Source organism: Poecilia reticulata, chromosome 18 (genome assembly GCF_904066995.2).
Source record: "Poecilia reticulata chromosome 18, P_reticulata-male-v2, whole genome shotgun sequence".
NCBI classification, from domain to species: Eukaryota; Metazoa; Chordata; class Actinopteri; order Cyprinodontiformes; family Poeciliidae; genus Poecilia; species Poecilia reticulata.
This window is the reverse complement of record NC_088847.1, coordinates 7,800,745-7,822,583: the sequence shown is the minus strand read 5'-3', so window position 1 is coordinate 7,822,583 and position 21,839 is coordinate 7,800,745. Positions and strand designations below refer to the sequence as shown.

The window sequence follows — 21,839 nt, the reverse complement described above, 5'->3', positions numbered from 1 at the left end:
TTTGAAGGGTGTAAAGATTGGAATTGGGTCGTTCAGACTGCTTTGAAAAAGTCGCATATGGGCGAGAAAAGCAGATTTGGGCTGTGTGAATGTAGCCTATAGGTCTTTTGTATTATGTTCATTTAATTTTTGCATTTCTTAGAACTGAAGAGGGATCTAACCGGATTCATATTCAGCTAATGCCTCAGGATAGTTCCACTTTACATGATGTGTCCAAGATAACAATAACTATAATTGTTTATCCTTACGCCTACAGATGAAAGAACGTTAATATGTACAAAGATTGAGCAACAAAACCGTTACAAGATTAGACTGAACGTTGTCTTAATTATCAAAAAATATTTTACTCAGAAAAGGTTTTCAGTCTGATTTAAAGCATTTTAGTGTTCATGATACCTGATAAATTGAAACCATTTCATAAAAAATGCCTTTTATGAAACGATAAGCTTCTGTAGACAAAAGATCTAAACAAGGTTTCTCTTGGTACCACTCAAATTTAGGTTTTATTATTTTGTTGGATTTTTTTGTTTAAATTTATCTCTCTTTTGATCATTGTTCAGATGAATTTGGTTACGTTTTTCAGAATTCCTCATCTTTATCAGATTTAACCAAATTTACGTTGTATCTCCAAATCTGTTTTTTTTCCCTTAAAATTTATTTTGTGCCACATGTAAAACATTATATTTCATTTTGTTTATTTTATGTGTCCTTTGTGTATTACAATTTGTTCTTTTTGGGGATTTTTTTAAAAGTTGTATTGTCAACACTATGTACATTTTGGGCTTTACTGTGTCTCTAGTTGGTACTTTTTAAGCCGAATTTTCACGTTTCACTATTTACGACCATTTCATCCTAAATTTCACACTAGTTGAAGGAAGACGAAAGGAATTTATGCTGCTATGATTTAGGAAAATGCCATATCATTGTGACTTTTTTTAAATTTTATTTTATTGGAGGAAATACGTCTCTTCCTGTGTTTAACAGAGGGAACTACCCCATTTTCCCTAAATGGCTTTCTTGGTGAGAAGGCAAAAGCCACGGTTTTACCAGAGTTGTGTGGAAAATATTATGCTCGAGTGAAGCGTAACCTATTAGGTTCGTCAGAGCAGCACGGGGTTGAAACAAAAAAGACCAAAAACATTCGCCTCTGACGTCATTGGAAATCCCCTTTACATTGCTTCTGACTCTGACACAACTCAAAACGCACCTTTTCAAAGTTGAACCATAAATGTGTTTCATAAGCCTAATATGTTTAAAAACAAACATAAAAAAAAACTAATTGTGTCCAGCTAATTATGCGCAGTTTTAATTAAAATGCTGATTGGAGAGAACGTGCGGGAAGTGCAGTCTGCTTTCATTTATTGCGCAGTCGCAGAACTCTGTTATGGAGATACTACTGCCCTCGCATTGAGCCCCGTCGAGCCCGCGGCGCTACCTGCGAGATAAACTGCCTGCTTTACTTTCAGTTTTGTCTTCGGGGCTTTTTCGCCGCTGATGTGATGTGCGGCTCGGGTTCGGGCCCGCAGCTCCACCGGGGACAGCCGCTTGTACGTGACCGTGGGCCCCGTCGAGTCTCCCGTCCGTCTCCTCCCCACCGAGCAACGAGGCTGAGCGGCGGAACTTTGGACTCTCAGCTTGTTTGTTGTTGTTTTATGACTGCGGAAGACCTGGGCAACCAGCTGCTCTTAGAAACCAACGCGCAGGACTTCTTACGACCTTAACGTAAGGAACCCCCCTCCCCAAAACCCCCCAAATTAAATGTTTACGACTTGGATTAATGTTGAAAGTTCTTCTGAAGTTATGTTGTTGTGTTTCCGACACGAGGATCGCGGTTGTTTCCTGGTTTGATTTCTGCCAGGAACACGCTCACACAGATCCGAACATTCAGATGCCGTATTACCTCACAGGCCCACAGCTATAACGCTGCTTTCAGTTTAGATTTCTTCTTAAAGGCGTCTTGTTGGCTATTGCTGTAAGTACTGTGTGTGTTTGAGGGTGAGGGGGGATTGCTTAAGCAGCGTTTGGTTGAGCAGAAGCAAATGGATGCCAAACATCCTTCACCTCTCAGAAAGGAAGATCAACACAACACTGATCGATTATTTGTGATTATTTTCATTCTTGTTTAGACTTTAAAAGTTTAGTTTTCCTGTGAGTGGCTTATTACACCTTAAAAACGTAGACGGTAAAATCACATGACCTGTGATTCCTTGTCTGATTGGGGCTTCGATGACTGAAATTTCACCTAAACGCAGAGCTTGGTGCTGTTAATGCGTTCAGGCATAGTTGACAATATAGCATATTACAATGTAATACAATATGATATTGTCCCTGATTGTCTCTTTGGGTTCACGGTTCTTGAGTTTTGTTATTAGCAGTTTAACTGTGCACAACTCTTTTAAAATATATGTTCAATTTAGTGATGACTGAGCTGAAATAATCAAATGCATTTTTGTTTAAATGATCACTTTTCTGTTGTGATGCATTGATTAACTTTTTTTGTATGTTAACCAGGGCCGTAAAGCTAGAGATGTACCGATAAGAGATTTGTGGTCAATTCCAAACTAATTTTTGCTGATTTTGTATTCTTTAAAAACTACAAGAAGTTGTAAGAACATCACTGAAATCATTTCTTGATAGCCTTTTTTGCCATTTGATTAAGAGCAGTAGCTGTAAAAGGGGGAGTTTTATTGTTAATTTGAAAAGTTAATATGATGTGAGTGTTTTTAAAACTTAATATATTAGTAATTTGCAAGCCGAGCATCACAAAAACATAAGTCTCTGCGTGTATTCCTTGAGAATAAGCTGTAAATTCTTACATTTACTTTGAGATTCTGCGAAGGTAGGCGATATTTCCAGCTTCAGCATGTAGCGGTGGAATGCTCTAAAGAATAAAACAGAGCAACTTTGTGTTGCCCCATTTAGCCTTCCTGCCCTCTCTCACAGCCCAAGTGAACCACGACTGTATGCGTACATGTCCTAGAAAAAACTATTTCCTTTTAAAATAACTTTTTACACATCTAATACTGACTTCGCTTTTGAAGCACCTTTCAGATACTAAATGTGGCTAACGTATACAGGGTGTCCACGCGTCATTAAAAGGTCTTAAATTCATGTATCCAAAATGAGGGTCTTAAAATGTCTTCATTTCATTAAAAGACTAGGTTAGCCCTTAATGTTTACCACATTTCTTAAGTGTTGTGCTTATCAGTCTATGTAGGACAAAGTTTGTATGTTTCTGTGGAGATCCAGGTCTGAAACTCCACCAAGGCCTGACTTAAAAAGTCTTACATTTGAGTTGGTGAAACCTGAAGAGAGCCTGTTAAAATTTTTTGCTTAGTTACAGCATCCACACTGAAGAGTGTGACATCCGAAAAAAGGGATTGGACTCCATAGCAGTGCGATCATCGCCTGTACCTTACCAGACTTTATATTGAAGAATTCATCCATTGAACTAATTTAGGTGTCTTATTTACATAAATATGAACCCATCTCAGAACCAGATACTTAAATTAAGATTAAATTTTATGTTTTTGGCATATTCTTCCATTGTCTCACGAAAAGTGAAGAAACTGTGACCAGGTAGTTGGGGCTTGTTGTGTCCGTCAGCGATATGAAAATGAGCGTTGGCTGGTGTCGGGATCTATTTTTTTCAACAGCATTTTCAAACCCAATCTAACCAGCTGATGTTTTCTTTCTTTTTCTTCACAGTATGCTTGACTCCTAGCCACCGATTTGAGACCACACGATGGACGGTAAAAGGAGCAGTGGAGGTGAAGGAGGGAGCGAAGATCCAGAGGTCGAGGATGAGTTTGCTTGCGCCGGGATGCTGCGGGGATCGCTGACTTCCCTGCACAGCACCGTGGAGCGGATATTCAGGGTGTCATTTGGAATCGGAGCGGATGATTTGCCAAACGGGAACAACGGTCAGATATGGCTGAAGTTGCAAGGCCTCAGCACCGACGTGAAAGCTGCCAAAGTAAGACGCCTTTTCCTGGTTTTTAGGTGTTTTGTTCAATGAAGACCTGCTACTTGGACGTTTTCCTTCTGTTGGATGTTTCTGTTGATTGTGGGGAAGGTTTCAAACAATGACGTAAACATGGAATGAAGTTTTTCCGACATTGCTGGGACTAGTTGGATGTCTGAGGTGAGGTACTGGCATGTGTATCCCGACCCGCCTGTGCAGACCTTGAAAAACATCAAATGCAGGTCACAGCAAGGTCATGATGTCTTTACAGTAGACAGTCTGGAGATCAGCAGTCTCCAGACTGTTTCGTATGAACTTTTGAAATGGAGCCATGACCCATTAAGCTAAAGAAACAGTTAAGCTTAAAACAAACCAGTGGTTTAATATGGTTAGCATGGTAAATTCAGCAGATCACGACAGCCTCTGAAAGCTTCGATCGACAGGCGCTCGTGTTGGATGACTAACTCTGAAACCAGTCTGACTTTTCAAGTCGGGGGTTTTAAAGCTCATCTGTATGTGCTGGCAGGAGATGGTGAAATGACAAGCCGTTAGCGTTAGCATGCTTTCTTTTTCTTTTTTTTTAAACTATTATTATTTTTGTTATTGACAGCAATGGAACCGAAACCCATTGACATGTCTGTACTTGCATAATTAAGCTTCTTAACCCTGGGAGATGCTCGGCTGCTTAATTAGCCTCATTTTAATATTAGAGATTGGGAAGGCCCCCCCACCCCCCTTTTTCTTTTTTTTCCCTTTTTCTTCAATGTTATATACATTTTCTCAAAATTAGGTTTGCTTATTTATAGACCATAAATAAACAAGTGTGGATTCTGACTGCACACTTTGAAAATCTGCAAGTCTGAGGAAAACAGCTGAATTTTCTAGTGGGATAATAACGTCTAGAATCAGTCTTTGAAATAGATCAGCACTAAACCTGCTTATTTAAGAAAGCAATAGGTATTTAAAACAAATAGGACCTATAAGTGATATGATGCACATCTTAAAGTAATAACATCGCTTATTTAAGATTTTAATTATCTTTTTTACTGATCTACCAATCAACTGGCCAGTGATCTTTAGGTGAAAAATTGAAGAATCTAGATTTTGTTTTCTGCCTTTTTAATTACTTTAAACCACAAAAAAATCTTCTTTTTTCTGTAAATGTTTTAACAAAGCGTGTTCTTAACGCTTATTTTGTTTTGACTCTAGTAAAAATGAGATCAATGTTGGGAAGCTGTGCCTTTGTAATTGGGAATACAGTTGCTATACCTTTATTTACAAGAGTTTACAAAAATGATTTGAAGTTATTTTAGTTCCAGCTTTTGTTTGAAAGTTCAGGACTAAGAGGAATCGGTAGTGTCCTGATCGTTTCATCTCTAAGTATTTTCTCACCTGAACGCCTGGGTCTGTGTAAAGGATCACATCCAAACATTTTCGTACGTCAATCACTTTGATTAATTGTCTCGTAAGCTGTGCAAGAAGTATGCAAATCCGCTCGTACTTTCCAATACAGATGCGTCATTCTTTCTGGAAGACGACTTGATTAGTTTTTGAATGCCGAACAACATGGCGTCACACCCAGACGTCTCACGCCCAAAGTTGCAGGCAGCTCGCTGACTCAGCAGTATCAACTGTTGTAGCTTAGATTGTTTTAATGGAAAATTAATCACTTCATTTGCAGATCAATTCAGCTGAGCAAAGGCTGCTGTTGCACAATCACATGATGGCGGCACATCTGGTGTCACATCTGTGTTGGTTGCAACATATTTTATCTTTTTGATAATTTTCGGTTTACGATCCGAAGCATAAAAACAAGCCACACGCTGTCTCATATCAGTTCACTTCTTTGCCAAATTATTCCCCCATGTGATCACTTCGTACTTGAAAATAAAATGTTTAATTACTGTGTAATTAACCCTTGTATGACAGCTTATTTCAGTTCCTAGTTTTTTTTTATGTATATATAAAAATATATAAATATCAGATATATCAGAATATATCAGAATAATTCTGAAAAAAGTATTCAATCTTATATTTATTTTACAATTTTTGAGAGTGTTGGAAATATTATGTGTTATAATTCTTGCATGTGTATAGACTATTGATCCTAACCCTTATGTAGGTTCAGAAAATACCTATCAGAGATTTTATTTTACATCCTCTTTAACTCAATTCCCATTTCATCATCTCAGCTCTTGTGAAATATGACAGGTTATGACCACCAAACGCATAAAAATATTTTATAGTAACCTTTTGTTAGTAGATTATATTAATTACCACATATTTTTTTACTTTAAACAAAAAGTCGATTATAAATCAACCGGCTATGTTTGCCATGAAGTGACCAAAATAAAAAAATAAAATAAAAAACACATGATAAATTAAAATAAGCCTGATCATTTCCTTTCAAATGATTAATATTATTTGAAGGGCAAGTTTGTGTACAGAGACTTGGTAATTCTTTATATTTCTGGTTTCTATTGTATTTTATTTCCTTTTTATTTATTGCTTTTGGTTGTTGTGTTTTTATTCTGGATATTTAAAATGTCTTTTATTTGCAGTTTATAATGTTCTGTACAAAATCAAAGTTTATTGGTCTTTGAAATTGCAAGCTTGCATTATTTTGTCATCGGTATATTGCATGAAATTGGTCTCGAAACAACAATATTATCGTTTATCGCAATAATTTCTACAATTTATCTTCCAGTAAAATTTGTTACTGTGACAGCTCTACTGCTGTATGATTTATGACATTATATTGTCTACTGAATATTTATGTACTGATTTTAAGCTGGTGCGTCTCTCCTGTTGTCAGTGGTCGTTGGGTGTGATGCGTCCTCAGACAGGTCGCTGGAATATTGCAAATCCAATTATACACAGCTGATTTCTTCTGCTGCTGAGACATTTATCTGGTCTATTGTCTCGCCATAACGCAAACATAAGTTATCAGCCAGAGTTACAGATGTGTTATGTGGGGAAGCAAGAAAAGCAAGAGCGAAAAAAACCTCAATTACCTCAGCAGGGTTTCAGGTTGATGCTATTTAAAAAAAACAAAACAGATCTCTGAATTTGCGTGTTTTGCAGTTAATATTTCCTTTAAGAAAGCTGCTCTGTGGCAAGTTCTTGATCCACCTTGGATGCATACGTGGTAGATGTAAACACAGCATGGCTTGGACCTGACGGTTGCTTTTGTTTCCTGTCTTTGTGATGGTTTCTGAACTTGTAGCAGCCGGGCTGCTTTCACCTGCTGCTTGCTGCCCTGACCTTCCTAGAGACTCGGTGTTCTCCCTTTTTTTCCCTTCTTGTTTTTCTCAGAACGGGCAGGATGCTCTTCATCCGTCTGTAAAATAGCAAATCTGAAGAGTTATAAATTGTAGGTTGTTTTTAACTTCTGCATCAAGGGTGGACCAGATTTTAATTGTACTTGGATTTTACTTGACTCTGCTCATCGTTCGCCTCGTAGCAGATTTGCCTAAGTCATATTTTGGCCAAATTGAGAGATCTGCTTAATATTGATCTCCTTGTGCTGTTACCTCACCCTGCCTATTTGCCCACAGCCTATCAGAACGCCTGTTACACTCTAAACTCCATCACTTTTTCCATAATTTATTAATTTTTTTCTTCTTTTACAAAAATGTTAAGAAACTTTAACAGGGTTTGCCAAAGTGTGTGTACTGGTTGGACTCAAATCAGCCGAACAAATGCCTAACATCAGCAACAACGCTAAGTTTAGCTTAGATGAAGTCAGCAGTATTTGGAGCATCACTAGCATGTTGACTAACACAGACTTACTCAGTTTATTATGCAAGCAAAATTGTGCAAGTTCCATCCATCCATCCATCCATTTTCTTCCGCTTATCCGGGGTCGGGTCGCGGGGGCAGCAGCTTCAGAAGGGAGGCCCAGACTTCCCTCTCCCCAGCCACTTCTTCCAGCTCCTCCGGGGGAATCCCAAGGCGTTCCCAGGCCAGCCGAGAGACGTAATCCCTCCAGCGTGTCCTGGGTCTTCCCCGAGGCCTCCTCCCGGTGGGACGTGCCCGGAACACCTCACCAGGGAGGCGTCCAGGAGGCATCCTTACCAGATGCCCGAGCCACCTCAACTGGCTCCTCTCGACGTGGAGGAGCAGCGGCTCTACTCTGAGTCCCTCCCGGATGACCGAGCTTCTCACCCTATCTCTAAGGGAGAGCCCAGCCACCCTGCGGAGGAAACTCATTTCGGCCGCTTGTACCCGTGATCTCGTTCTTTCGGTCATGACCCAAAGCTCATGACCATAGATGAGGGTGGGAACGTAGATCGACCGGTAAATCGAGAGCTTCGCTTTTTGGCTCAGCTCTCTCTTCACCACGACGGACCGGTACAGCGCCCGCTTCACAGTAGACGCTGCCCCAATCCGCCTGTCGATCTCCCGTTCCCTTCTTCCCTCATTCGTGAACAAGATCCCCAGATACTTAAACTCCTCCACTTGAGGCAGGACGACCCCCCTGACCCGGAGAAGGCACTCTACCCTTTTCCGGCTCAAGACCATGGCCTCGGATTTGGAGGCACTGAGCCTCATCCCGGCCGCTTCACACTCGGCTGCGAACCGCTCCAGTGAGAGCTGCAGATCACGTTCCGATGAAGCCAACAGGACCACATCATCCGCAAAAAGCAGAGATGCGATCCTAAGGCCACCAAAACGGATCCCCTCAACACCTCGGCTGTGCCTAGAAATTCTGTCCATAAAAGTAATGAACAGAATCGGTGACAAAGGGCAGCCTTGGCGGAGTCCAACTCTCACCGGAAACGAGCCCGACTTACTGCCGGCAATGCGGACCAGACTCTGACACAGGTCATACAGTGAGCTGACAGCCCGTATCAAAGGCCTGGTACCCCATACTCCCAGAGAATCCCCCACAGGGCCCCCTAGGGACACGGTCGAACGCCTTCTCCAAGTCCACAAAACACATGTAGACTGGTTGGGCGAACTCCCATGCACCCTCCAGGACCCCGCTGAGGGTGTAGAGCTGGTCCAGTGTTCCACGACCAGGACGAAAACCACACTGCTCTTCCTGAATCCGAGGTTCGACTATCCGACGGACCCTCCTCTCCAGGACCCCTGAATAGACCTTACCAGGGAGGCTTAAGAGTGTGATCCCCCTGTAATTGGAGCACACCCTCCGGTCCCCCTTTTAAACAGGGGGACCACCACCCCAGTCTGCCAGTCCAGGGGAACTGCCCCTGATGTCCATGCGATATTGCAGAGTCGCGTTAGCCAACACAACCCCGCAACATCCAGAGCCTTAAGGAACTCCGGGCGGATCTCATCCACCCCCGGGGCCCTGCCACCGAGGAGCTTTTTGACCACCTCGGCGACCTCGTCCCCAGAGATTGGAGAGCCCAGCCCAGAGTCCCCATGCTCGGCTTCCTCAACAGAAGGCATGTTGGTGGGATTGAGGAGGTCTTCGAAGTATTCCGCCCACCGGCCCACAACGTCCCGAGTTGAGGTCAGCAGCGCACCATCCCCACTATAAACAGTGTTGGTGCTGCACTGCTTCCCCCTCCTGAGACGCCGGATGGTGGACCAGAATCGCCTCGAAGCCGTACGGAAGTCTGTCTCCATGGCCTCTCCAAACTCCTCCCACGCCCGAGTTTTTGCCTCAGCGACAACCCGAGCCGCATGCCGTTTCGCCCGCCGGTACCTATCAGCTGCTTCTGGAGTCCCACAGGCCAAAAAGGCCCGGTAGGACTCCTTCTTCAGCTTGTCAGCATCCCTCACCGAAGGTGTCCACCAACGGGTTCGAGGGTTGCTGCCGCGACAGGCACCAACGACCTTCCGGCCGCAGCTCCGATAGGCCGCCTCGGCAATGGAGGTACGGAACATGGTCCACTCAGACTCAATGTCCCCCACCCCCCCCGGAACGTGTTCGAAGTTCTGCCGGAGATGAGAGTTGAAGCTCCGTCTCACAGGGGACTCCGCCAGACGCTCCCAGCACACCCTCACTACACGTTTGGGCCTGCCAGGTCTGACCGGCTTCCTCCCCCACCACCGGAGCCAACTCGTCACCAGGTAGTGGTCAGTGGACAGCTCCGCACCTCTCTTCACCCGAGTGTCCAAGACATACGGCCGCAAATCCGATGAGACGATGACAAAGTCAATCATCGAACTGCGGCCTAGGGCGTCCTGGTGCCAAGTGCACATATGGACGCCCTTATGCCTGAACATGGTGTTCGTGATGGACAATCCGTGACGAGCACAGAAGTCCAACAACAGAACACCGCTTGGGTTCAGATCGGGGGGGGGCGTTCCGTCCAACCACGCCTCTCCAGGTCTCACTGTCATTGCCCACGTGAGCGTTGAAGTCTCCCAGTAGAACAAGGGAGTCCCCAGGAGGGGCACTCTCCAGTACCCCCTCTAAGGACTCCAAGAAGGGTGGGTAATCTGAACTGCCGTTCGGCCCGTAAGCACAAACAACAGTCAGAACCCGTCCCCCCACCCGTAGGCGGAGGGAGGCCACCCTCTCGTTCACCGGGGTGAACCCCAACGTACAGGCGCCCAAATGGGGGGCAACAAGTATGCCCACTCCAGCCCGGCGCCTCTCACCGTGGGCAACTCCAGAGTGGAAGTACGTCCAGCCCCTCTCAAGGAGACTGGTTCCAGAACCAGAGCCATGCGTCGAGGTGAGGCCGACTATTTCTAGCCGGAACCTCTCAGCCTCGCACACTGGCTCCGGCTCCTTCCCCACCAGAGAGGTGACGTTCCACGTCCCGAGAGCCAGCTTCTGCAGCCGAGGATCAGACCGCCAGGGTCCCCTCCCTTGGCTGCCGCCCATAGCACAATGCACCCGACCCCTTTGGCCCCTCGGACAGGTGGTGAGCCCATCGGAAGGGGGACCCACGTCTCCTCTTCGGGCTGAGCCCGGCCGGGCTCCGTGGGTAAAAGCCCGGCCACCAGGCGCTCGCCATCGTGCCCCACCTCCAGGCCTGGCTCCAGAGTGGGGCCCCGGTGACCCGCGTCCGGGCGAGGGAAAACGCAGTCCAAAGTTCGTATTCATCATAGGGGTCTTCGTTGTTGTGCAAGTTAAAATAAGCTAAAATGTTAAGGCTAGCTTAAATGCTGTCGGTAGCATGTGGGATATTGCTAGCATGTGGTCTGAGGTTAAAATATGGTGTAGGAAATTATGCTAAGACGCTGATGTTGTGTAACTAAAAGCTTTCTTTATTTTGCTTCTTATGCAACTTAGTGATCTAAAGCTGTGCCTTGAATTGTGATCAATTTTTCAACATTTTCTCTTTCTGTTTGTCAGATTTTCTCTCTTTCATTGTAGCTTTTCTGTTTTTGGTTCAGGTTTTTGCTTCATGCTCTTAAGGCCTGTTACTATTTTTTTCCCTAAGAGTGGGCTGGTTGTCTGTATCAAAAGGTATTAAAAGCTTCGGTTTCATAAACAAGAACATTTTCCATCACATCTTCCCCACGGTTTGAAGTCCTTTGAGTACGATTCCAGAAAGAATGAACGAATGACCGAAAGAAGTGTGCAGTGGCGTAGCACTGACCCTCCCTCACCTGTCGCAATATGTGTTGCATTTTTGGTTTTATATAAAAGAGTTATTGTTGTGTTCTTTTAACACAACAATATCTTGGTGATTGCCCATATTGTTCAAGAATAATGGAAGACGTCTTGAAGTCATCCTGAAGCACAGTGAGGCATGGAAGAAACCAACTTTATATCAGTTGTCATAGAATTAAACAATTAATAAAAAGTCAATCTCATTACAAATTTGTAAACCCTCCAACAGGAGTTTTGTTGGATATTTTATTGAAGGAATATTTTATGCATAAGTGACTTTTCATGCTTTCTAACATAAAACAACAACAAAAACAGAATGTCTAAACTTGTCTATGTTTCGTTTTTATGGGATAGTAAATATACTTTGATAACACGGACAGGTTGTATTACATTCAGTCTGGGGCTGTAGAGTTATTGTCACGTAAACGGAAAACACACGACTGAACTGAAGTCTTTCTCTCTTCTAGTTATTTGTGAAGGGAGTCGTAAATCAGGAGGTGCAGCAGGAGCTCTCGTATCCCGGGCCCCTTCACTGCATCTTCTGTGGAGCCAGAGGGTTGTTCCTGGACAGCCTGATCAAAAACACTTCAGCGCTTATTGTGGTAAGTCGCACTCTAACCCTAAACCTTTCCAATAATTTTCTACTGAATATCTATTTAACACAGACCATCATGGATATTTAGTGGCAATTGCTTCACATCCAGTATTTATTTGGATGTTTCAAGTCAGAATATAAGAAAATATGCAGAAATATAATATAAATGTATATATAAATATATATTATATTATATAAATATAATATAAATATATTTTGAAATATATATTTTGGTGAAATATATATTTTGAAATATATATTTCAAAATATATATTTTGAAAGCTGTCACACTGAGTATTAGAAAATGTACAATCAGCTAGATTTTGATTGTCAGTCATCAAAATGTGAAGGTAAAATTGCAAATGACCCTAAATGGAGCTTTATATTTAGATTTCCAACTTATGAGGAATAAATGTTGCCATAGTGATTTAATCATTCTCTTAATCATAATGATTAAGAGAACAAATTCCCCAAATATCTTTGTGTCATGCCAAGTTGGCCTTTTTTTTTTTTTTTTTTTTGGTAAAATGTTTGGTGCAACACTAATATTGAGCAACATTGTGATATCTAAGAATGACATGTTTGTCGATTTAAAAAAAATTACATGGTTACTTAACTTCAGTGTTGCATCACCGGCTCAAATTGTGACACATGCTGTTCAGCAATAAATCTGTCTGGACTAGAGACGGAGTAAAGCTGTGGCCGGGAATTTCTCGTCTGTTATTAACAGGTTAGATAAAAAAGTAAATATGCAACTTAAGGGAAATTTGCTTTCCGATCACTTTCTTTTTCATTATTAGATAAAAGGCCCGGATTTTTAAAAAAAGTGACTTGGAAATTACCTCACAAAAAGTTTCCTTTTTAGATATGAGTTTTGAAGGTTTTCCATGGTGTCAAATCTAGAGAAAATAGCAACATAACAGCGAAATTTTGTACCAACAAACTATTTGCTCCCTTCAACTGTTTGACCAAGATTAAAGAGTCAGAAATTACAGAAGAAATTATTATTTTCAGATTGACCATCTACACTTGCATCTCTGTAAAGGCAATTCTACCAGCAGCATCTTGTAACAAAAAAAAGACAGTGATGTAGTTCATCATTTCAGTCTTTTCCTCACATCAACACCCCCATTGAGTCGCTGCAAGAGTTTGTTTATAGCCAAGCGTACAGTTGAATAAAACCACAAGGAAAACATCTGTTGCAAAATTTAAATTAAAGCTGCTGTCACTCTGTATCCTACTCGGGTTTAGAACGGAAGAAATACAGAATTTTGTTAAACATCAAGTCCTGTCACATTTTTAAAGTAGCCACATGTCTTCATGTCATACCATGTAGTTTATGTGGTGAAATCAAGGATGTGGAATCTACAGTTTCTGCTGAATCATGACTGGGTAATTTACTTTCTACTTACTTAAACAGTTTCCTCATACTAAGGATTTACTTATTTGGGAGTTAAATTTGAATGGTCTACAAATGCCCCCAAGTGGTAAGAGAATGGCTTGCTGAATAAATCAGAAAGCAGGTCTCATTCGGTCACTTCAAGCCTTTTGGTGAGGTCTCTAAAGAAAGTGTTTTTTCATTTAGTTGGGTCATCGATGAGTCACAGTTTTGTTGCACTGGTGCAGCAAGACATTTCTACGCATCCAAAAAAAATTATCTACGGTAGCCTTTATGTGGTGATCAAATTTTAAACTGCTGTAGCGTTGTTGTCCTCTGACGTCTGTGCCTTTGAAAGAAAAGACAGAAGCGCAACGGTGTGACAGACATTCAAATCCTCAAACTGTGACAGTAGAAATGAAACATGATGAAAATCTTTTCTATTGATTTTCTTTGACTTATCGTTTATTTGAAAGATTTTTTTTTAGTAGCAACAGACAAAAAGGCAACTCCGTACACATCAACTCCACGACTCGCTCTCAAAAGAACCCAAAGTTACAGCTGATTGTGGTTTAAGAAAGGTTATTATTATAATCTCTAAAGCAAAAATAATTGAGCTCCAGCGACCAAAAAGAGAAAAAACTAATCGGGACCCTTCAGTTGACTGACTCTAATGTCATTTGTTCTGACCAAACAGGTGGGCTCGCCTGGATTCCTGCTCGTGTCAGGCCTAGCCGAGCCGGTGGTGCGAGCCTACTCACTGATCGCAGACCTAGTGGCGAGGTATGAAGGCACACAGTCCAAACGCACTGAGATGGGGGACAGAGTCTTGGGCGAGTCCCTGGATTCACGGAGGGCCTTCAAAACTCTGGTGGAAGAGTGGGAGGACAGACACGTTCTGGATCTTCTCGTACTTCCAGGGACTGTGAAGGAAATCCTTCTGGATTTGGTGAAAGAATCGGGCCTTGGATCGAGTCCAAGCCCAGAACCGATGCGTGACGATACAGTTGCAAAATCACATAGCGATTCCAGAGATGACTGGGACAAAGCCAGCAGTTCTAAGAAAACACTCCCCGATCCTTTCAGTGACACCGATCGATGGGCTGAAGGGAAGGCTACAACTTATGACTCTGCAGCAAAGGACCCTTTTCTCCAAGATATTTTCTCTCCTGCAGGCACCAGAGGGAAGGCAGAGGGGGCCGAGGAAAGACTTTTGCACTCTCCTCAGGAAGTGGGGGAAGAGGAACAGCTCGAGAAACAGGCAACGGGCGTCAAGGCGGGCGAAGGACGAGGGGACAGTGAAGAGCCAGAGTGGCAGTTGTCAATGGGAAACAAGGAGTTCTGGCTTCTTCTAAAGTTCTTCACAGCCATGGGGTACACGGAGGATGTAGTAAAACGTGTTCTTAGGAAAACGGGGCCAAAAGAGGCGTCACAGATTCTGGACTTAGTTCAACAGGAGCAGGATCTCAGTGACCGGGAGCAGAACAAATGTAGCGGTAGAAGCACAAAAAAACAAGACGGTGTTATTTTGCACCAGGGAAAAGAGCAGCCCTGTGAGACGGAGCACAAAGAGGATGAGGACACAGAGGAAGCGGGGCGTAAAATAAAGCATAGCAACGGAGATTTTGAAGGACTGCAAGTAGAAGGCGAGGAGTTGACGATAAGAAATCACAAACACTCTCAAGGACAAGGTAGCGAAGATGTTCAGGAGGCAGAACAGCAGGAAGACTTTGTCCTAGGGGTAATGAAGAAAGCAGCTGCTACATGTGGGTACACTGAGGAGAATGTGACCAAAATCTACAGCATGTTGGCTGAGGGGTCCACTCACCAGCTACTTCTAGAGCTGCAGAAAAAGGAAAGCAAGGAGACAGAAGGCTCCAAGAAAGAACCAAGAGAGATTCAAGATGTCTTGGTGGAAAAAGAAGAGATGAATCTCGGATTAGCCGAGACTGAGACAAAAAGAGAGTTTTTTATTCACAAAGAAAAAAGAGATCCTGATGAAGGACAAACAAAAGAGCCAAAGTGGTCTACGCAGTTAGCAGAATCAGACCTGCGTACCTGGAGTAATAAACCAAAGCATCTGACCCCTAATCAACCCATTTCACAGTTAAGCCAGCCTTCAAACACGTTAAGACCTCACCAAGATGTCCTGCAGGACGTCAAGGGGCCCCCCATGCCTACCTACGCCTCTTCTCTAGGTCCTCCACTCATGACGTTTCACCCCAACAAGCAGCAGGGCCAAACCACCTACAGGCCCGAGCCGGCCACGTTCAAGCAAACGCATCAAACTCACATCAATGCGCCAAACTCGAAGCGCCACGCTGTGATCTCCTCGAAGCAAGAGCATCAAGCTCAGCCCAACGTCTTCTTCACAAGTGATCCGCCCTCCACCAGAGCGAGGGATAAACGGAGCTTCATATCGCCTTCTTCGTCCGTGGTGGTGACTGGGGAGCAACGCTTCCTGGAGGGTCTTCAGACCCCCTTCCAGCTAAAGCTTACAGACAAACCCGGAAACCTGAATCTGAGGGCAATCGTTATCGACGGGAGCAACGTGGCAATGAGGTGAGAAGTAGTACATGGAGCATCATTCAGACTTATGGGCAGTATTTATACTTTCTTTACAAATTATAGTCTGCTTGCCAAAAAGCACAATGTGAAAGCAAACCGCACCAAATAGAAAAAATTAAAAAAAATAAAGTCCTCTTTTGGTCTGGACCAAACAACTTCCCTGGCGTGAAGACACGCTCAAATCCTCAAACAGCAGATGATATGAAATGTTAAAGTGCCAGATGATCACACATGTGACATAATTTTCTCATTAAATTTTTAAAATCTTTTTCCCTTCATTTGCTAGAGAATAGCAGAAGTAAAGATCTACTGTGATCCAGACTGTCTCCAGAAACCCACTAACTGTCTCTCTCTGGGTCTTCCGCAGTCACGGGTTGGGTCATTTCTTCTCCTGCAGAGGAATTGCTCTGGCCGTCCAGCATTTTTGGGACAGAGGCCATCGTCACATCAGCGCTCTGGTGCCGCAGTGGAGGCAGAAGAATGACCCCAGGATAAAAGGTAACAGTTGTGCCGTCATCTTCTTTGCGTGTTGTGTTTTTTTTTTTTTGTAATGAATGTAAGTAATGAATTAATTCAGAAAAAGATAAACTCTGACCAAAAAAGCTCACCAACAGCAAGACCTTTGCAATTGTTTTTCATTGTGGAAAAATGCTCTTAGGTTTTGTTGAGGGGATGAAATGATAACTACGTGTCATTTCAAGTAATTAAACCTTTTTTACATCTGCAAACGTGACCTTGGCTTTGCCATATATCAGAGAGAGCACAAGTTCACTGGAAGTCTAGTAGTAGAAAAAAACAAATCTAAACGAAGAGCGTCCTTGTTCGCCTTGAACCTGGATGTTTCCCCCATCTGAGCAGACAAAACATGGTGTTGTTTGTTCCTGTTTCTCAGAGCAGCACTATATGATGGACCTGCAGAACCTGGGCCTGCTTTCCTACACCCCCTCCAGAGAGGTCCACGGCAAGAGGATCAGCTCTTATGATGACAGGTAGATATATACTGAAAGGAACACCTGTCTGTGCTGTGTGTGTGTGTGTGTGCCAGGTGAGAGCAGCGCTTTTCCATATTTTGTCAAACTACAATCAAAAACTTCGGTATGTTTTTATTGTAATTTGATGTGATTGACCAAGAAACACATAGAAGTTCATAAATCAATTCTGTGATTGCGGAAATTTACACAAAATCCACATGAAAAAAATGCTAATGTGAGTTTATTGCAAATTCCCTATAAAAATGCACTTAAACATTGAGTTTGAGAGGCTGCTAACTCCCACCTCCAGGTGGCAGTATTTCCTACTTCTACACTGTTTTCCCGGTCTTTATGTGATGTCATGTTATAGTCCATAATTAATATGAAAAGTTACAAAAAGGAGCTTTTTAAGTTATTTGAAGAATAAAAATGTTTTTGTGTCCAACCTGTTTGTTATTTCTCATTTCTCATTTTTGTATTCTATATGTAGAATACATGGTGCGGTTTAATGAATTGGGGAAAAATGTCAAAATTCTTTGCAAATATTTCTTAAGTAGGACAAAATCAGTGATTTTGATGCTCCACTTTGTGTCTTTCTGTTAAAAAAATCACGTTAAAAACACTGGAATTAGTGGCTAAAATGTGTCGGCGTGTGGAAAAGATTGCGGGGTGTAAATACTTTTGTAAGGCAGTCTACTCCATTCTTGTGACGTTTCCTCTCCCTTTTTACCCCACAGACTGATACTGCAGCTTGCACAAAGGACAGATGGAGTGATAGTAACCAACGACAACCTGAGAGACCTCTCAGATGAGTCGCCTGTATGGAGGGACATCATCAAAAAGAGGTAATAGTTGAGGTTCGGGATGCGACGTTTGCCTTTTTCCACCCCGAGTTGGATTGTTGCCTTCAGGAACCTCCCAAAATCCTCCATCTGAAGTTGGTTTCCATCAGGGAACCCAACATGGGACTAATTTAATTCCCATGTTAGCAATGGATGCTATTAGCTAGTAGAGTTAAAGAATAGATTAGGTCTGATTTTCTGGAGCAGAAGCTGTTGCTCTAATCCGTCCCTTGTTGCTCTTTCAGACTTCTTCAATACACATTTGTCGGCGATCTCTTTATGGTTCCAGACGACCCGCTGGGAAGGGGAGGGCCTCACCTGGACGATTTCTTACGTTCAGAGCACAGGTAACAAACCAGTTAGCCTGAGGCTAACAGTGTTAGCACAGTTGTGAAATGGATAGGAAGGAAAACATGAGTTATGAAATAAAATGTTCATATGTTCGGGATTCATCTGAGCCCACCTTGTGACATTGGAGACATCCCGTCTCAGAACCACAGATGGCTAGAATACCCAATAGATGGACTTAACTACATCAAAATATTTTCACTCAAGTACAAGTAAGAAGTTTCCATCCATGAAATTACTCTATTAATGGTAAAAAAAAAAAAAGAATTTGGTAAAAAATCCTACTCAAGAACCGAGTACTGGATCAGTTCATCTGATTTAATATTTTATAATAATGACATCAGAGAGACAAGTTCTGGTATTTTAAAAACTAAAGTGAAAAAACAAAATGACAAATTGAGAAGAAATACTTTTCCAACTTAGAACATATTAAGCGCAGTATGTATTGTTGAGACGCTTTACCAGGTCGAGAAAGAGTCGCATGCTGTTAGACAAAAGGCCCATAGTAAAGAGTTACATTTTTGAATCTGTTAGACACCAAGGCTCATTCCTCAGAGAAACGGAAACTTATCAGGGACACAGAGACATGGTGTGATTTCAGGGAGTGTCTTCAGTCCATATAATCAGCTAACCTCCTCCTTCTCCTCAGACGCTGCACAGACTTCTCGAATGTAATGGTAAAAGCGCCTCCTTTCAGCGCTGAAAGTGAATAAAATAAGTAAAGTCTGAATGCTTTTCTTGACTGATTTTATGCTCCGTGTGTCAATACAAATTATGATTCATCAATCAGGATTTCCTGATTGATGAATTTATATATATATATATATATATATATATATATATATATAGTTTGAGTCCATTTTAGTTTGAATAAGAAGTCTCACTGTAGCGTAAACTGTAGCTGCATCCCTGAATCTGGTGCATTTTTGGCTAAAACATGTTTTTTCTTCATTTCATCAAGTTACTGAAAACAGCCGATATTATCCAGAGGTTTTACCTAAGTAAGAGTAGCGATAGTTCATAATATCACGGAAGTAAAAGTAAAAAGTACAGTTTAGTAAAACTACTCCTAAAATTAATTTTTTTCCATAAAGTTACCCAAGTGCAAAAGTAAGTACCGTATTTTCCGCACTATAATAAGATGCACCGGATTATAAGGCGCACCTTCAATGAATGGCCTATTTTAAAACCTTTTTCATATATAAGGCGCATAGAATAGACGCTTCAGTTTGGGTTGCAGATTTGTACTCTATTATTACACATCCACATTTGGAAGGAAGTGGTCCCGAGTACATTATATAGTAGGTTGCCCCAGTCATTGTTTCACTCACGGTGTTGGTGTTGCAATATTGTGCCCAACTGCTTTCTGGGTAACACAGACCAACCGACATGCTGCCGCCGCAGACTCAGTCTCTCTTCCCCTGCCCCTCGACCCCCCGCTTTAAATGTATTATCAAACTTTATTAACAAACCAGCGTTCTGACAACTATCCCAGCATGCACCGCACACTTCTTCTTCTACGGGGGAAAATGAAGTCGGCGGCTGCTTACCGTAGTTGCTAGACCTGTTGTGGCTCAATATTGGTCCATATATAAGGCGCACCGGTTTATAAGGCGCACTGTCGGCTTTTGAGGAAATTGAAGGTTTTTAGATGCGCCTTCTAGTGCGGAAAATACGGTATTTACTGGTCAGTACTTTGTTGAACCAAGTCTTTTTGGCTCAGTTTTCTCTATTAATCATTAACATCGGACTCGGCAGATGTTAGTCATTTTTTTAACACATCAGTATCAGGCTGATATTTATCACCATCTCATATTTCCACCTCCTTTCCATTTGTTGTTTCACTTCAGGACTCCTGATGCAGGAAATCATTCGTTCGCCGGCTTAGCAAGCACTTTTCCTTCCACCAAGCCGCCTCGATCCCAAACCGAACCCTTAAACTTCCGCGACCGAACCCCTGGGGGCGCCGTGGACTCTTTAGCTTTCGGCGGCCGAGGGAGGAGCCGGAGGTGGGAGGCGGAGAGCCAGCACAGGCAGCTCGGTGCGGGTGGCCACCGGATGATGGTGACCCCCGACAGGAGCCCCGAAGAGACTGCTCACCTGAGGGAGCAGCTGCTCAACATCTTCGAGGGACAGGACAACATGGTGACGCTGGTGCTGCAGTGCCATCTGGCAGAGAGGGACATAAATGTGCTTTCTGATCTCATCTTACAGCAGCAGAAGGACTAGAAATCTCTTTATTTAAGTTTTTGTTTTTTTGTTTTTCTTTTCCATTTTTGATAAAACGTTGTCCTGCTAAATGGCTTTGTTTTGTACCAAAGCAATTCCAACAACACATTACAGATAATCTGTACATTATCTGAAAGATGCAACAAAACGTCGACAAATCATTGAGAACGTCCCTTCTCCTCTGTGCTGTCTTTGCCGGGACCTTTTATGTTCAAGTCTTAATATTTATTTGAGCTTCTGCTTTTAATCCACAACTTCAGTAAACTGTTGCTTTGCACCGTGAACCTGGAATTATTTCCCAGAGAGAAATGAGCCGACAATTATGAGCCCGTAAGACTGCAATTGTTGAATTCAAAGGTAAATTTTCCATTAAACAGATTAGTAAAAGGAATAAAACTAAAAAATTCTACATAGCATTTGTGTTGGACTTGCTACAGCTAGCCACAGCAGTTGGTTATGTTAAGCTCTGACTCAGTGGTGCAGAATTATGAATCCAGTTTTTAGTTATGAGGAGAACATGCCTGGAAAATCGCTCTGGGAAAAATGTAAATGTCAAAAGAAATGTGTTTCTGTTTTTAGCAAATGGCTCAGTTATACGTTTAGTAGATTACACCTTCTGGAGCCCTCGACTCAGTGAAAGTTGTCAAATGAACTCTTACTTTCAAAGAGCAGGTATAAAACTAACTCATAAATACAGAGCTAAGCTAGCAACATATTTTTTGGTTTGGTCTGCGTGTCTCAAAAGAGATGGATTGGATGAATTAGTTTTGATCTTCAGTTCACAATTACTAAGCGGGGAGATTCTTTCTTTCCCTCTTATGCTTCCATCACCAATTTTTTCATTAGATTTCAATCAGACGAGTGGAAGGGATATTAGCATGCTAGGTGGTGCTAGCATGCTAATGAGCGAATAAAGTAAACACCTGATAATCGGTGGACCTTTAATAAAGATATTTATAACTTTTTTAAAATAAAATAATTAGTGTTTGACACACTGATTTTAACAAATGGTAGGTTTCTGACTATTAAGATTTTATTTTTTGACAAAGAAATGCAAAAAACTTTCTATGTTTCTATATTTAACAGCTATGCAGAGGTGGAAATATGTGATGCTCGGTGTAGGTGTGGGCAGATGTCGTTTAAAACTCCTTATAGAAACACTGAACCAAACCCTGCAACATTTGGTACATTTTGTCCCTTATTTTATTTTATTTTTTAATAATTTTTGTCGGGTTTGACAATCATACACAAAACTATGACCAAACCAAGAGATGAAAGCAAATCAAGATATTTTTTTCATGTTACTATCTCACTAATTTTTCACTGATTATTGAAATCATTTGACTTGCTGTGTTCACATCTGTAAATTTTTAAGAGCTTATTAAAGTTATTCCTGTGGTA

The 21,839-nt window shown here is 42.2% G+C and overlaps 1 protein-coding gene across 4 annotated transcripts in view; it reads left to right on the top strand.

Annotated features, from left to right (window-relative positions):
* khnyn (KH and NYN domain containing) overlaps positions 1-21,839 on the top strand; it is a 30,807-nt gene extending 8,968 nt beyond the window's left edge. For 3 of the 4 annotated variants that reach the window (XM_008435298.3, XM_081599185.1, XM_008435299.2), the window contains exons 2-9: positions 3,709-3,976; positions 11,975-12,109; positions 14,178-16,042; positions 16,416-16,546; positions 16,941-17,037; positions 17,757-17,864; positions 18,107-18,208; positions 20,060-21,839. In XM_008435298.3, the coding sequence (XP_008433520.1) occupies positions 3,746-3,976; positions 11,975-12,109; positions 14,178-16,042; positions 16,416-16,546; positions 16,941-17,037; positions 17,757-17,864; positions 18,107-18,208; positions 20,060-20,438 (3,048 nt within the window). In that variant the 5' untranslated portion in view covers positions 3,709-3,745 and the 3' untranslated portion in view covers positions 20,439-21,839. Of the gene's footprint in view, positions 1-1,308; positions 1,723-3,708; positions 3,977-11,974; positions 12,110-14,177; positions 16,043-16,415; positions 16,547-16,940; positions 17,038-17,756; positions 17,865-18,106; positions 18,209-20,059 lie in introns of those variants that run through there. The other variant, XM_008435296.3, reaches the window with a different exon arrangement.